General features: G+C 51.3%; 1 protein-coding gene across 1 annotated transcript in view; it reads left to right on the top strand.

Annotated features, from left to right (window-relative positions):
* The window catches only part of hb (zinc finger protein hunchback), a 79,648-nt gene extending 63,824 nt beyond the window's left edge, over window positions 1-15,824 (top strand). The window contains exons 2-3 of the mRNA XM_089555498.1: window positions 11,781-12,770; window positions 14,971-15,824. Coding sequence (XP_089411624.1) covers window positions 11,786-12,770; window positions 14,971-15,824 — 1,839 coding nt within the window. The 5' untranslated portion in view covers window positions 11,781-11,785. The remainder of the gene's footprint in view (window positions 1-11,780; window positions 12,771-14,970) is intronic.
* Window positions 15,825-16,090: the final 266 nt, after the last annotated feature.

The raw sequence follows: 16,090 nt of genomic DNA, 5'->3' as shown, positions 1-16,090 counted from the left end.
CCGGCCTGTATGTTTACCACGCGCACCCAGTTCAACGCCCGCGCGCGACCATGTGTCTCTCGCAGAGACCCGTCGCGCATGCAGACCCCATTGTGGTCGCCATCTGCGTTGGATGCCGCGAGAAATCCGGTACACGGGGCTCGCGCGAGCCATTGACGCGGAAAAACCCGTTTTATTGCCCAATAAATCAGGCCGCCGCCGAGCTCCGCTTCAGCCCCTTCGGAACCCCCTCCTCCGCCCCTTCCCGTGTTTCTTTGCGGTCCCGCGGAGGGACCGAAAGGGGGGACCTCGGCGACTACGGGCCCCGTTCGACCCCAAAACGACGCCGGCTGCTCAGGCGGCACGCGAACTGTTGTATACGTTTTCAGCGAAACATTCGCAAAGAAGCAAAAACGCAAAGCAAAGATTTTGAGCTCTGAGTCTGAAAGCAACTGGATGCGGTAAAAATTGCGAGGACACTTTGGCAACTAAAGTGTTGAGAGGCGAACGCCGAGGACACTATGCCGTTAAATAGAATTCAGCGCAAAAAAACGGACAAGGGACGAAGTAAGGGACACAGAGACGTCCACGAGCGCTAACTACCAACTGTTCATTCATGCTGAAGTGCGGGGGATATATAGGAAGGGAGTGATGAGCATGCGCGTACAGAGGTACAGAAAATGCACATCCGTCACGCAAACAAGTTAATGAAAAACCGAATCTAAAAAAGCACATTCAGCTGAGTATATGTGTACAGACGTGTCACTGACACAACGTTCGGGCAGCTTTTTGATATGATAAGATTCTAAAACGAGCCTTGCCTTATCATTGCCGCTGTTGCCAAGACGCTCTTGCCATTGACGCTCATGCCGTGACGACTTCCGGTGGATGTAACGTCACACCGTTCCCGTGGCTGTATCGAAACCCATATTATACATCTTTCGGGGATCTGGAGTGTTAATTACGCCTACTTACACATTTTGCCTTCTAACCTGACACAAATCCGGCGTTTTCCCGAACATTGTGACAATTTTCACTATGCCATGACGACTTCCGGTGGTGATGACGTCACATTGTTTCGGTGTCTATATCGACGTCTGCGTTATTTCGACGAATTTTCGCCTATAATTAATTAACTAATTAATCTACAGTCATCAAACGTGGTTTCTAGGTTCATTTTTTCTTCCTCTATGTGAAGCAACCATTCATTTTCTCCTATCCTTTTCAGTTCCCGCGTTTATTTATTTATTACAATACCTTCAGGGCCCCAGTGGGGCGTTACAGAAGGGAGTGGATAAAAAAGTAAAAACAATGCAGCAAAATGAAAACAAAAAGTAAACGGAAAATGTAATGTTATACAGCAAGGAATGAAAAAACGTAAGCTTGAACAAAATACAAATCATGTTACGTAAGAAAACAGCCTAGTCAAACACAGTTTTCCGCGGCATTTTTAAATAAACAGTTGTCAGAGATGTCGGCAACCAAGGTGGGCAGGTGGTTCCAATCGCTCGCCGTCTTTGGTATAAACGAGTTAAAATATGCATTGTTTCGGCAGTATGGAATGCGTACCTTGTGGCGATGATCCGTGCGAGGTGATATGAACGATGGTTCAGATAGAAGATCCCGTTTTAGCTGATGATTGTGGTAGTAAATCTTGTGAAAAGTTAGTATTCGCGCGAGTTTTCTACGAAGGGAAAGGCTAGGAAGGTTCAAATTATTTTTCATTGTAGTTACACTAGTAGTGCGGGAAAAGTTAGACAAAATGAATCTGGCGCTACGATTCTGTACTGACTCTAACTGATTAGTAAGAGTTTCAAGTCCCGGGTCCCACACAGAGCACGCATTTTCTAATTTAGATCTAACTAAGGTTTTATAAAGTAGCAGTTTTAAAGAAGATGGAGCCATGGAAAAATTACGACGCAAGTAGCCAAGCATGCGGTTAGCATTGGTAACAATATAATCAACATGTGCCTGCCATGAAAGGTTAGAAGTTATATGAACCCCTAAATATTTATATGTGGTAACTTGCTCAAGAAGAGAACCTGAAATATTGTAGGGAATAAGATTTTCGTTAGCAGACCGGTGTGAAATACGCATGACCTTACACTTGTTAGTATTCAGTCTCAAACATTACACCAACTAGATACCTTATTTAGGTCACTTTGAAGTAAGGATGAGTCTGAAGCGGATTTGATTGCTCGATAAATAACGCAATCATCTGCGAAAAGCCTGATTGTGGAGTTAATAGAAATTGGAAGATCGTTAATGTATATTAGAAACAATAGCGGCCCAAGCACGGAACCTTGAGGCACGCCGGAGGTAACAGAGCATGGTGAAGAATCAGCGTTATTTGCAGTGACGAATTGAGTTCTGTTACGCAAAAAACTCTCGATCCATGAAAGAATGTTTGGGTCGATATTTAGTTTACCGAGCTTAAAACAAAGTAGTTGGTGATTAACAAGATCAAATGCTTTCTGAAAATCTAAAAATACACAGTCAATGAAAAATCCCTTGTCTAATGCATCAAATAAATCATGGGTGAAGGAAATGAGTTGCGTTTCACAAGAAAATGATTGACGAAAGCCATGCTGATGAGGGAAAAAAAACGAATGATTTTCTAGAAATTTAACCAGATTAGAGTAAATGACATGTTCAAAGAGTTTACACGGGACACTCGTTAATGATATGGGTCTGTAATTAAGAGCACAATGAGCATCACCAGACTTGAATATTGGTACCACCTTACCCACCTTCCAGTCCCCGGGTAGCTGTCCTGAATTCAAAGATTGCGAAAACAGTGCACACAAGTAAATGGAAGAACACTTGTATTCTTTAAAAATTTAGAATTTATGTCGTCGATTCCCGAAGACGAAGAAATTTTGAGATTATTAATTAGACTTTCTATACCAAGACTGTCAAACACAATTGGGTCCATTAATGGATTCTGCACAGGCTGAAAAGAGGGCAGAGAAACAGATGATTGCTGTAAAAAAGTATTAGAGAAGGCATCGTTTAGCACTTGAGGGCACTCTGATGAAGGAATGGCTGCGCCGCTTCTATCGTTCAGAGCTATTGCTTTATGCTTGGAACCAGAAATGATGTTCCAAAATTTTTTGGCATTATCAATCAACAAAGACGGAAGCGTACTCTGGAAAAAAACCTGCTTGGCGTTTCTTAAGGCTTTTCGATACTCAGATGTGATGGCACGATACACATCCCAGTGATCAGGGCAACCGGTGGTTTTCGCTCTACGATAAACTCGTTTTTTTTTAACTTAAAAGGCGTTTTAATGCGGCAGTGAACCACGGGGAACGTTGCTTGCCTGATATGACGCGTAAAGGTATGTGTTTTTGGACGAGAAAATGAACTTTTTCTTTAAAAAGGCGCCAGTTCGTTTCCACAGTACGGTTATAAAAGTTTGGCATGCACTCACCTAAGAAGATTTCGAGTTCTGCGTTAATCGACGGAAAATTTGCCTTTGAATAATCTCTGATATATTTGGGATTGGGTCGCACACGTGTGTTAGTATCTTTAAGGTCAAACTGGATGAAGGAGTGGTCACTGAAGCCTGGTAGAAATGCCAATGAATGAACGAGCTCAGGAAGCGTAGTTAGAACAAGATCAAGGATGTTAGCGCTAGTAGTGGTGGTACGGGTTGGCTGGGTAATCAGCTGAGAAAAATTGAAGTCAGTGCACAGATTTATGAAGCCAATCGTGTCAGGTGACGAATCCAGAGTGGAAGGGAACGCACCAGACCAAATTATTTTTGGCATGTTGAAATCGCCAAGTAAAACGATTGGCGAAGAAGGAAACCTAACTAAAATGCGATTGAGCACATCATGAAGTTCACTACAGAAAGACGGTGGAGCATTTGGAGGGCGATAGCATGCGCAGAAGATTACGTCTTGATGATTAATGCGCATAGAGGCGCATACAATTTCTAGTGAAGAAACAAGTGACACGTGTGAAGAATGCAGATGATCAGCGACCGCTATCAGAACACCGCCTCCTATTCTGTCTCCACGGTCACATCGATAAGTAATGAAATCCTTTTCGCAGTTTAGTATTTCATCATTAGAAATCTTTGAATTCAGCCAGGTTTCGGTGAGGACCAGAATGTCTGCATCGCACGTGTCGATGAGAGTACACAGATCATCACGCTTGTTTACAACACTACGAATATTAGAGAACAAAACACATATGTCATTTGAAAGCTCATGACCACGAGCAAGTAGCTACGCGGTAGAAAGATCGGCAGGCAAGGCACTACTATCAGGGCTGCGTGGGGATGCTTGGTTATTGATATGATATTCACAGATGCTATCTGATGCCGAAATGTAGATGTAACACTTATTCTTTATGAACAGTTTGTTCTGACGAATAGCGTACTTCTCTCCACTTGCTTGTCCAAAGTCAAAAAGTTTTTTACGTGCGTTGCGAGTTGACAAGCAGAAATCTTCCGTAACCTTTATCTCAGCATTTTTCATTTTGCTTCGGTCAGTAAACACGGCTTCTCGGATCTTAAAATTCGTAAACTTGACTATGACAGGACGGCATTTACCATTCGAAAATTTACCCAGCCGATGCGCGCGTGCTATGGCCTCGCTGGGTAGCTCAAGGTCCATTTCAGAAAGAAGCTTTTCACGCACGAGCTTTTCAGATTCATCCCAAGTTTCGTTTTGCGTGTCAAGGAGGCCGTGAAAAAGTAGGTTATCGCGTCGTGACCTGTCTTCGAGGTCGTCGAGTCGTTCATGAAACGCCTCTGCTTCATTCTGTACAGCCTCAGACACTTCCTGGGTAATGTCAAAGGCGCTGGGGGCTTGCGAGGCGGCTACTTTTTCTTCGACGGCAACAAGCCTATCGTTCATACTGGCCATCTGACGCTCAAGCTTTGTTTGTGTTTGCCGAACTTCGTTGAGCTGGGAGAGTATTTCGCCATGGTTCTTGTCAATTTTTTCGTTTAAAGATTTTAACAGAGTGACTACGTCATCGTTGGACTGGCTAGAATCTTTTTTAGGGGGCCCTGGGTTCTGTTCAATGTCGCCACCTAAGAGCAATAATTTCAGCACACATACACATTCGCAGACAATGCACATGAATACGCTTGGGCATGGCACAAGCAGCAGGTTGACATTACTTGTGCGTTTACAGTGCAAATAAGGACATGAACTGACCTGCACCAAGAAACAGAAGAACATTGGTCGCTGCTGCATTGCTGCTGCTGTTCCATGCCCACTGAAGGCGCTCGGTGATTGCCAGTGCTTAAATGGGCGCGATACACTTGATGACTGTGACGATGGGGCTTGCGCGGCCAAAGGTGCAGACCACTTGAAGGCGATGGCTTCTTCCGGTGGCGTCGGGCAACATTCGCTCATTCGTAGCGAGTCGGGCTTGAACTGTACAGGCAGCCGAAGAGGCGATACGGGGCGCTCAGTCGATGTTAGGCAAGGAACGTTCCGCCGGTCGCTCGAGTCTTGACTAAGGCCGCTCCAAGATAGTATCTGCACCAAGAAACAGAAGAACATTGGTCGCTGCTGCATTGCTGCTGCTGTTCCATGCCCACTCTTAACGAGTTTAACGAGTTAAACGCTGCCAAAGGTGTGACACCCTCTGCTAACGGACGACAGTATGAACCATTAAAGGCTTTCGCCTTAAAATGCCTGCAGTTCTTGGCCGCGCTCAATTTTGAGATCACCTATCCCGATTTCTTTCCGATTACAGCTTACAGGAAGCAGTTCACGAGCGTAGAAATCGCAACGACCACAGCAGAGTCAATGACCATGCAAGGTCGATCGTCGGCGGCCATACCAGTCACAATCATGGCTTACCAACTCGCCAAAACGTCTGTTTTAGCCAGTCATACTTACTGCGTGTCAAACAAACACGCGATAATCCGAGAGTATACGGCGTGTCGTTTGATAAGCAACGGACAGGTAGTTTTTCTGTCTTATGTGGTGTCGACTGAAACACGTTACACTGTGATTGCTCATCGCATGCTTTTGAGGATTTCTCGAAGCTTACACAGCACACTGTGCACCGAAAGCACACGCTCATCGTCGCCGATGTATACGGGTGCGAGCACGATCAGCTGTTCTGCAGTCTGCGGCAGCCCTCAATAACTTCAGGTCGTTGTTCTCGATACCAAGCAGCCTATTTCTGCCGTACGCGTGCGTAGCAGTGAGACGCAGCAGAACGCGAAGCTACTGAGAGCATATGCCCTCCGTGATCAACAACTTGCTTGCCCCCGCGATTGCCGGCTGGCTGGTTCAGGCGCCAGCCCATGTCATCATGATGCGCTTTCCTGTCAGAGGCGAACTTTCTGGCAGCCAGCGGGCTGTCCGAGCGCAGTAAATCTAAGAGGGCCCCTGACAGCCCAACCATGGTGAGCCAGACGTCGTTGCAAACGACCTCGCTGTCATGATTTTTCGCAGTTTCAAGGTGAAAGCCTCACTAGCCCCACTAAGAGAAAAGCCGGCGGCGTGTGGTGGCGGTCGTCCCGCCGTGCGGAAACTACGCGCTGAGCAAAGCCTGCGTGTCCGAGCTCAGCACACCAATGAGACCTTCACGAGCTACATTGAGGATGTAGTTGACCTTTGCAAGCGTGTTGACCCGGCCATGACCGAGGCTGACAAGATCAAGCACATCCTGAAAGGCATCGACGACGACGCCTTTCAGATGTTGTTGGCGAAGAGCCCCACCACCGTTGCCTCGGTGTACACCCTGTGCCAAGGTTTCGACGAGTTGCGGAAACAACGCCTTTGCGCTCGTCGCTCTCCCCCACCTGCCGACTCCATCTGCGGCCTGGGCATCAACAATGAATTACTCGCTACCGTCAAAAACTTCGTGCGGGACGAGGTTGCCAGGCAACCCTCGCTCCTATCTCACCAACACCCGTCACCGCCCGTCCTCAGTCCTGAGATCCGGCACGCCATCACGCAGGAGGTCGCCGATGCACTTCCTTGTCTTCGGCAACCGGCACCCTTGGCTCCCCAGGCCGGTCTTTTCCCAGTCCAGCCCACTCCTGTTGCCGCCCCGTTGAGCTACGATCCTGCAGTAACCGTGCCGCCTGCGCCCGCACCCGTGCCTCTCACATATGCCGACGTTGTCCGAAGACCACCGCCGCCGCAGGCCTATGCATACGCTCCTCCTGCGGTGTCTGCGCCTGCTCCTCCCCGGCACCGTTTCGCTCCCGTTGCCTACAATCCTTGGCGCACAGTTGACAACAAACCTATCTGCTACGCCTGCGGTCGTCCCGGCCACGTCGCGCGCCTCTGTCGACGTACTGTGCCTGCGCCTCTACACCCCATGTCGGATTACCCCGCTACGGATCGCACCTTTCGCCCACCTTTCGAACCACCCTATCGGGGCACCTCACCTGATCGCGCGCCTGGTCGCCAGCCCTACGTTTCCCACCGATCGCCATCCCCTCGCCGCCGCTCCTTGTCGCCCATGAGGCGTCGCACCGTCACCGCCGATTCGGAAAACTAGCAGCCGCAGTTCCTGGGGCACGAACTGCGCTCTCATCGCCCCGTTCAAGTCCTCGCCTTTCACCGCCCAATCTTCTTGACGTGTTTGTGGACGGCGTCCCGACACTTGCGCTTGTGGACACTGGGGCCACCGTTTCTGTGATTAAAGAAAAATCCTGCCGTTCGCTTCGAAAAGTTACGACCCCATCTTCTGGACTCTCCCTCCGTACAGCTAGCGCCGAGCCCGTTCATCCTTCTGCAGCTTGCACAGCCGGCGTCGTCATCGCCGATGTTTTATACGTTGTCGAATTTTTAGTCCTCCGTGCAAGTCCCATGACGTAATCCTTGGCTGGGACTTTCTATCCCGCCATAGCGCCGTCATTGACTGTGCCCGTGCGCATGTCGTCTTTTCTACGCTCTGTGATGCACTCCTCGACGAACCTCCGATTCGCTGTGATGATAAACTTGTTGTTGCCGAGGACACCGATATTCCCCCTCAGAGTGCTGTGCTCGTCCCTGTGTGCGCCGCCTCTGTTTCTGACGCCACCGTTCTCTTCACGCCTTCCCCCCTCCTTGCCTCTCGCCGACGCCTCTCTCTTCCCTTCGCCGTCATCGACATTCACCACGGCGGTGCTGCCGCAATCCTAGTCTCCAACACCTCATTCTCTGCGTTTCCCCTGCTTCGTGGCGAGTGCCTTGGTCATATTGAAACCGCTGACTTCATCTCTTCCTTGGACACCGATGCGCCCTCCTCCAGTCTCGACCTCGCTGCCCTCACCCCACGTGCCGCTCCTCCCGATCACCCACTGTCTTCGGACATTTTCGCCCGCTCTATTGATCCCGCCCTCGACACAGCTCAACACGCGCAGCTTCTTGTCCTGCTCAATCAGTTTCGCTCATCGTTTGACCACCACTCCTCTTCTTTGGGCCGTGCGACCACTGTCGAGCACCACATTGAAACCGGTACACATCCTCCTCTCCGCCAGCGCCCCTACCGTGTGTCACTTCCCGAGCGCCGCCTCATCGCTGAGCAAGTGGACGACATGCTACAACGCGGCATTATTCAGCCATCTGCCAGTCCTTGGTCATCCCCAGTTGTCCTGGTGAAAAAGAAGGACGGCTCGATACGATTTTGCGTGGACTATCGCCGGCTCAACAAAATTACGCGGAAAGACGTCTACCCGCTACCCCGTATTGACGACGCCCTTGACTGCTTGCAAGGCGCCGAGTTCTTCTCATCTCTGGACCTTCGTTCCAGCTATTGGCAAGTCCCGATGTCTGCGTCCGACCGTCCGAAAACGGCATTCGTTACGCCTGACGGCCTATATCAATTCACCGTAATGCCATTCGGTCTGTGTAACGCTCCCGCCACGTTCGAACGAATGATGGACAACATCTTGCGCGGCCTCAAGTGGAACATTTGTCTCTGCTATTTAGATGATGTTGTGTTTTCGCCAGATTTTCCGACGCATCTTCAGCGTTTGCGTCAGATATTGAGCTGCCTCACCCGTGCTGGCCTTCAACTAAACCTCAAGAAATGTCACTTCGGCGCCCGGCAACTAACAATACTCGGCCACCTCGTATCCAAAGATGGCGTCCTACCTGATCCTGACAAACTCCGTGCTGTTGCTGACTTCCCTAAACCGACCTCTACGAAACAGGTGCGCCGATTTGTGGGCCTCTGCTCCTATCTTCGGCGCTTTGTCCATAATTTCGCCTCTATCGTCGCGCCCCTTACGAAACTCCTCAATGGTCCCTCCGACCTGTCTACGTGGGACTCTGCCTGCGATGAAGCTTTTGCTACGCTCCGTCGCCTTCTTACTTCGCCCCCTATTCTTCGGCACTATGAACCCAGTGCTCCTACTGAGGTGCACACCGACGCAAGCGGAATCGGCCTCGGTGCTGTCCTGGCCCAGCGCAAGCCCGAATTTTCTGAATACGTTGCTGCGTACGCCAGCCGTGCTCTCACCAAAGCAGAGTCGAACTACACCGTGACTGAAAAAGGAGTGTCTGGCCGTAGAGTGGGCTCTCACGAAATTCCGCCCATACTTATATGGCCGCCCGTTCACCGTCGTTACTGATCACCACGCCTTGTGCTGGTTGGCCTCCCTCAAAGATCCCTCAGGACGCCTTGGCCGCTGGGCGCTCCGTCTTCAGGAATTCGATATTACCGTAGTCTACCGGTCGGGCCGCAAGCACTCCGACGCCGACGCCTTGTCACGCTCGCCACTGCCCTCTCCTGCGCCCTCTTTCCCCTTATCTGATCCCCTACTCGCAGCGCTCACTACTATGGACATGCCCAATCAACAACGCCAGGATCCATGGATTTCGTCCTTGCTCGATGTCCTTCGTGCACACTCTACGTCCCCCTTCCCTCGAGCTCTTCGTCGCCAAGCTTCCCATTTTGCCATCCGCGACGATCTCCTGTACTGCCGCAACTATCGTCCGGACGGCCGAAAGTGGCTCCTCGTGATTCCCCGACACCTTCGGTCTGAGATCTGTGCACACTACCATGCCGACCCTCAGAGCGCTCACGCTGGATCGCTAAAAACCTACGAGCGACTACGGCAGAGGTACTACTGGCGAGGCATGTACAACTTCGTTCGTCGCTACATTCGCTCCTGCACAGCCTGTCAGCAGCGGAAGTCGCCACCTCGACCCTCGACTGCTCCGTTACAGCCATTACCGTGCCCGGCTCGCCCTTTCGATCGTGTGGGCATCGACCTATATGGGCCGCTCCCCTTCACGACCGCCGGGAATCGATGGATAATAGTTGCCGTGGACCACCTCACTCGGTATGCTGAGACCGCTGCCCTACCTGCGGCTACTGCTCGCGACGTCGCCCTCTTCCTTCTTCATCACTTCGTCCTGCTTCACGGCGCTCCGCGAGAACTTCTCAGTGACCGCGGCCGTGTTTTCTTGTCTGAAGTTGTTCGCGAACTTCTCGATGCGTGCCACTCAGTCCACCGTACCACTACTGCTTACCACCCTCAAACTAACGGCCTCACCGAACGATTCAACCGGACTCTTGGGGACATGATCGCCATGTACATTAGCTCCGACCGCTCTAATTGGGATCAAGTCCTTCCGTTCGTGACCTATGCATATAACACCGCATCCCAGGCAACCACCGGCTTTTCCCCTTTCTTTTATTCGGGCGCGAGCCTTCCTGCCTCCTGGACACCATCCTTCCCTACAACCCGGACAGCTCAGAATATACTTCCCTTTCTGACATTACCCGCCATGCTGAGCAGTGCCGCCAGTTGGCTCGCTCCTTCACCGCCGAACGTCAAGGACTCCGCAAACATGAGTCCGATCAAGACACGCCCGCTGCACACTTTTCCACTTGATCATTGGTCTGGCTCTCTGTTCCGGCTGCGTCCAAATTTTCGGCCAAGCACATTGGTCCCTACCGTATCTTAGAGCGTACGTCACCTGTCAACTATATCATCGAACCGGTGACACCTCCTTTGGACCATCGCCGCCGTGGTCGCGACGTCGTTCATGTCAGCCGCTTGAAGCCTTATTACAGCCCTCTCGTCGTCTCCTCGCCTTGAGTCGCCAGGATGGCTCCCTCTTTCCGCCGGGGCAGTTGGAGTGAAGAAGATGATCCAGCACCGCCACCAACGACGACGACGAAGCGCTAGCGCCGCCCGTAGCAGGCTCGTGCTGGAGAACTGCCGCTTGTGTGCCGGTCCCTCGCCTCGCTCGGTCCTAGACTTATTGCGCCAGGGTCTTCGTCGCCGGCGCTTGAAGGTGCCAATAAACCGCTTTACATATGTTACTGTGTTTGTTAGTGTGTAATAAGTAATGTAACAAGGAAGGTCAATTCCGCGCATTCTTATCAGATGTGTGACGTGGCGCGCAGTTGTCTTGCGCGTGTCTTTTTCATTTCATTAGTGTCTTTTTATTTGTGGAGCGTGGTTGTCTTCCTTCAGTGCATGCTTTTCCTCATCTATTAGTTGTGTGATTGTATTTCTGTTATTATGTGTACTTTCGGCCAAATGAGCAGAAGTTAGTGTTCCCCCCCCCCCCCTGCAATAATGCCCTCTGGCGCTACAGGTATCTGTAATAAATAAAAAATTATCAGCAAATTACTTTCGTGTTCCTTGTCTCGACTGTCTTTTCTCGCAGACGACATTATTATTAGTTCATGAGTTGCACTGCGTTCTCCATAGTGTTTTGTCTCCTGTACGGAGTTCTGCACATATACTGGCGTTGTTTGCGTGTTTACAAGGGAACATCTAAGCAGCTTCCATAGAAGGAAGAAAAGGAAAGAAATTGTATCGCTCCTGCAAAGCTAATTGTATTTTCTTCACACTTGACTTTCTGCAGGAAAAATGCGCACCCCTGAGGAGGAGGGCGACGGTGGCGCCATGGCCGAGGACGGCGGCGGACGTGAGCGCTCGGACGCCTCGTGCGGCGATGACAGCGACAGCGACTCGACCCTCAACGGAAACCCTCTGGCTCAGCTGCAGAGCGCGCTGCAGAAGACCGGCGCGCTGGGGTCCGCCCTCGAAGGCAACTCCAACGAAAGCCCCCTCCTCACCGAGTTGGTCCCGGCGCGCAAGGACCAGCAACAACCGCAGCAGCAGCCGCCTTCCTCCATAGACGCCACCTCGGCGGATTCCTTGTCTCCCAGTCCGTACCGGTGTCACATGTGCACGTTCCAGGGCCGCTCCAAGGCAGATTACAACGGTCACATGGCGACACACCTGGACCACAAGTGTCCCATGTGCGACTACCGGTCGCGCACAGAGGGTCGCCTCAAAAGGCACGTCAAGGACTTCCACTCGGACGACCAGTGGCAGCAGACCCTTCCGGGCGCCGACGAGTGCAAAGACCGCACGTTCCGTTGCCGCCAGTGCGGCCACGTTGCGGCCAGCAAGACGGACTTCTGGGAGCACAGCAAGGTGCACATACGAAGCGAAAAGCTGCTCACCTGCCCCAAGTGCCCGTTCGTTACCGAGTACAAGCACCACCTGGAGTACCACCTGCGAAACCATTTCGGCTCGAAGCCGTTCAAGTGCTCCAAGTGCAACTACAGCTGCGTCAACAAGAGCATGCTCAACAGCCACCTCAAGTCTCACTCTAACGTGTACCAGTACCGCTGCGCTGACTGCAACTACGCGACCAAGTACTGCCACAGTCTCAAGCTGCACCTACGCAAGTACGTGCACCAGCCGGCCAGCGTTCTACACTCGGACGGAAGCCCCAACCCGTTTCCGGTGCTGGACGTCTACGGCACCAGGCGCGGACCGCGTCGAGGACCTCGCGGATACACTCCGCAGGAGCCCGCCGTGCCCGCCTTGCAGGACCTCGGCGGTAAGCCTTGCTTGCCTTCGACATGGCGCCCGTGGCCAAAGATATCGGACAAGATCGGTAGATGGAATAACCGATTGACGCGCGTCAATACTCCATCCCTGTAGTTCCTTGCGGCATTACCAAAACTGCGATGAGTGTACAGGCAACGTTCCGACGCTGCAGAATGTAGTGCCAGAATAAAATAGGCGTGTGGGTATATGGGATAGCATGCTTGCTTTAAAGTGCGCATGCGCCAAACGAATTTTCATAGCCAGCCTTAACGTACGCTGGCGTTACGTACACAATATCCCGAGTTTGGCATGTGCAACTGTCATGTACTATCGGGGGGAGCCGGAGCAACGGAAAACTGCGGCATTTTGGCGAGCTAAAGCAAGAAACATTGAAAGGATCCAAGCGACATCCCTGATGATAATAAAAGTCACGCATTGGCTGTCTCGATCCCAGATGCCGCCCGTAGATGGCGTTGCAAGTGTTTCGTTCCTCAGGCTCTCGCCGCGTGGAGTATACCACTCTTGACCCCGATAGTATGTTCAAACATCGTTTCCAAAACAGCGGCCCCCTTCAAGGCAGGACCCCTCGTCTCGAACTAAATTCGTCGTTGTTACTGCTATTTTCAGCTCGTCCACTGGCTGTAAATAGGTCAGTGGGGTTTCGTTTCGTCTCGTATCTCCCCTATAACAAAGCGTATGAGCGATTAATTTATTTAATTATTTTAGTTACAGTGACGATTCTGCAGCTTCTGAATGATGCAGAATGGTGTAGTTTGTGCACCCAATCTGCAAAGCTATTGAAATGATAACCTGAGCTGCCTGATGTTGTTATCATTGATACTGACTTGTAAATTTATTTCTTCTTGTTTTTTATGTTGTGTTACTCTTCTTAGCATGTGATATCATGTCGTTAATACCCCTACTATAATGCCTCATGACTGCTGTAGGTTCTTGAAATAAACAAAATAAATAAAGGCTTCTATTTCTAACAGGAGCGTCGGTCTGTTGACAAGAATGATTCCCGTTCAAACAACCAGACGACGCCACTGGGCTGGGCTTACCCTTGCGTCTCCGTTTGCATACGCTGAAATAAAAAAACACGAATGTGACAAATGGCCTAACACCCCGCAAAATGCTAGTGTTTAGCACAAGTAAGCGTGTATACTCTCGAGATACGCAGACAGCATCGATTTAGACTTCTCTAACCACCTTTTGTACACCGTGACGCAAACATTTGATCATGCCTAGTTTTCAATCAGTGCAAGTTATATAATCAAAGAGCACAAGTCAATGTGTGCATTATCAGCATTTCGTCACCAGGCACATAAGCTGACCAAAAGACTGGTTTCAGTGAGACATATATATTAGGTTAGTATCTGGAGTGGACAGACGTAAACGCCGGACGCTTCGCTGATATAATTGCATTCACTTCTGCTTAAATAGAAATAGCTACGGTATTGTATGGTATGGTGTGGTAAGGTATGGTATGGTGTGGTATGGAATAGCATGGTTTGGCATGGTATTTCATGGTACTGGATGGTACTAGATGGCATGGCAGTATGATGTGGAATGGCATGGTATTGAATGGCGTGGAATGGTATTGATGGTATGGTAGCGGATGGCATGACATAGTATGATGTCGAATTGCATGGCATGATATGGCATGGTATGACATGGCATGTGTGGCATGGTATGTGGCATGGTATGTTATGTTATGGTATGGTTAGGTATGGTATGTGGGGTATAATGTCGTGAAGCTGCGCATGAGCTTTGAGGGATAGCGGAGGCCTCCGGTTGAATTTCGATCACCTGCGGTCCTTTGACGTTCGCTGAAATCCCAGCACACTAGTGCTTTTGCATTCCGCCGCCATCGAAATACGGCCACCATTTGTAACTATGTGTTAATACATGACAGCATCAGGGTACTGCTGCATATGAAAGGTTCTACTTGTCTACTTCAGCTAAGCACGTTATACCTGGTAGCATGAACAGGGCAATTTTATCTTTCAACCCTTTTGCTCGTCCTAGCACACTCTTTGTCTAAGTCGGCAACGCAGTGCATTAGTAAGGTAGACCACGTGCTACAGCGAGCTCCGTTCATTTCCCCATGCACCAGTGCATTCCGCATAAGTGCTCCGCAACTCGCACTGACTTCCAGGCCCGGCTCTCCCGCGGAGCCACGACTAACCTGCGGCCCATCTCGCCCCCAGTGCAGGGCCAGCCGCTGGTGAGCCTCATCCCGGCCGTGGCATGCGCACAGCAACAAATGCTGCGCGCCGCGGCGTCCGGCACGGTGCCGTGGAAGTGCAGCGTGTGTGACTTCGCCACGCCCGACGACCAGCAGATGGGCCGCCACGTCATGGGACACGCCGAGAGTCAAGACCTGTTCCGGCTGCACGGCTTCCGGAACTTGGCGAGCGGGCCGCCCATGCCGCCGCCACTGCAGCAGCAGCTGCAGGCTTCTCCTCGACCGATGCAGCAACCACCACAAATAAAGGAGCTCCAGGGACTACACTCACCGCAGCCAGTTCCACACGAGGTGCAAGACGCGGCGGTGAAGGTAGAGCGGGCTCCGCCGACGCCAGCGGTCGACGTGCCGTACGTGTCCTCCACGTCTAGCCACGAGCCTCCACCTCCGCGGGACGAGAGGAGAGGCTCTCCCCTGGACCTCAGCCGCGCCCCCGCCGACCTGCCGCGCAGTCGACGGAAGGGCAGGGCGATGCGGATCGACAAGCTGTGCATGCGACTTCAGGACGCTTCGGACGCCGAAGAAGAGGCCAAGAACCCGGAGTCTGCCGAGGCGTCCTCCGCGGCTCCGCAGGGGTCGCCCTCCATTCTGGCGTCCAGGCTACGCGAGGTCTCTGAGCAGGCCGAGAACGAGGAAAAGCCCAAGGACTCGTTCCGCTGCGTTTACTGCGACATTGCTTTCGAGCACTGCGTCATGTACACGGTTCACATGGGGTACCACGGATACCACGATCCTTTCACATGCAACATGTGCGGGCAACGTAGCGAGGACAAGCTGGCCTTCTTCTTGCACATTGCGCGTGCTGCACATCTTTGAGATGACTTTTCTTTATTTCCTTTACTAGCCTTAGATCAATTGAGCGCATAGTCATCTGCGCCATTCGCAATGGGGGTAACATTTTATTCGCGGGCTGCGGTCCCACTTCGGGCGTACGTTACCAGGAATTCGGAACACCGCCCAGCCAGTGTTGCTAAGCCTAACCACCTGTCACGTTCTGTTCTGCAGCCACTTAATCATTCTTTCTTTCTTACATCACGAATGACTTCAGCGCGTCACTTTTTAATGTTCAAAGCCATGCGCCA

The sequence above is a fragment of the Amblyomma mixtum genome, chromosome 8, assembly GCF_055824585.1.
Source record: "Amblyomma mixtum isolate Tamu chromosome 8, ASM5582458v1, whole genome shotgun sequence".
Classification (NCBI taxonomy): domain Eukaryota; kingdom Metazoa; phylum Arthropoda; class Arachnida; order Ixodida; family Ixodidae; genus Amblyomma; species Amblyomma mixtum.
The sequence above is the reverse complement of the archived record's forward strand: the minus strand, read 5'-3'. Positions and strand labels throughout refer to the sequence as shown.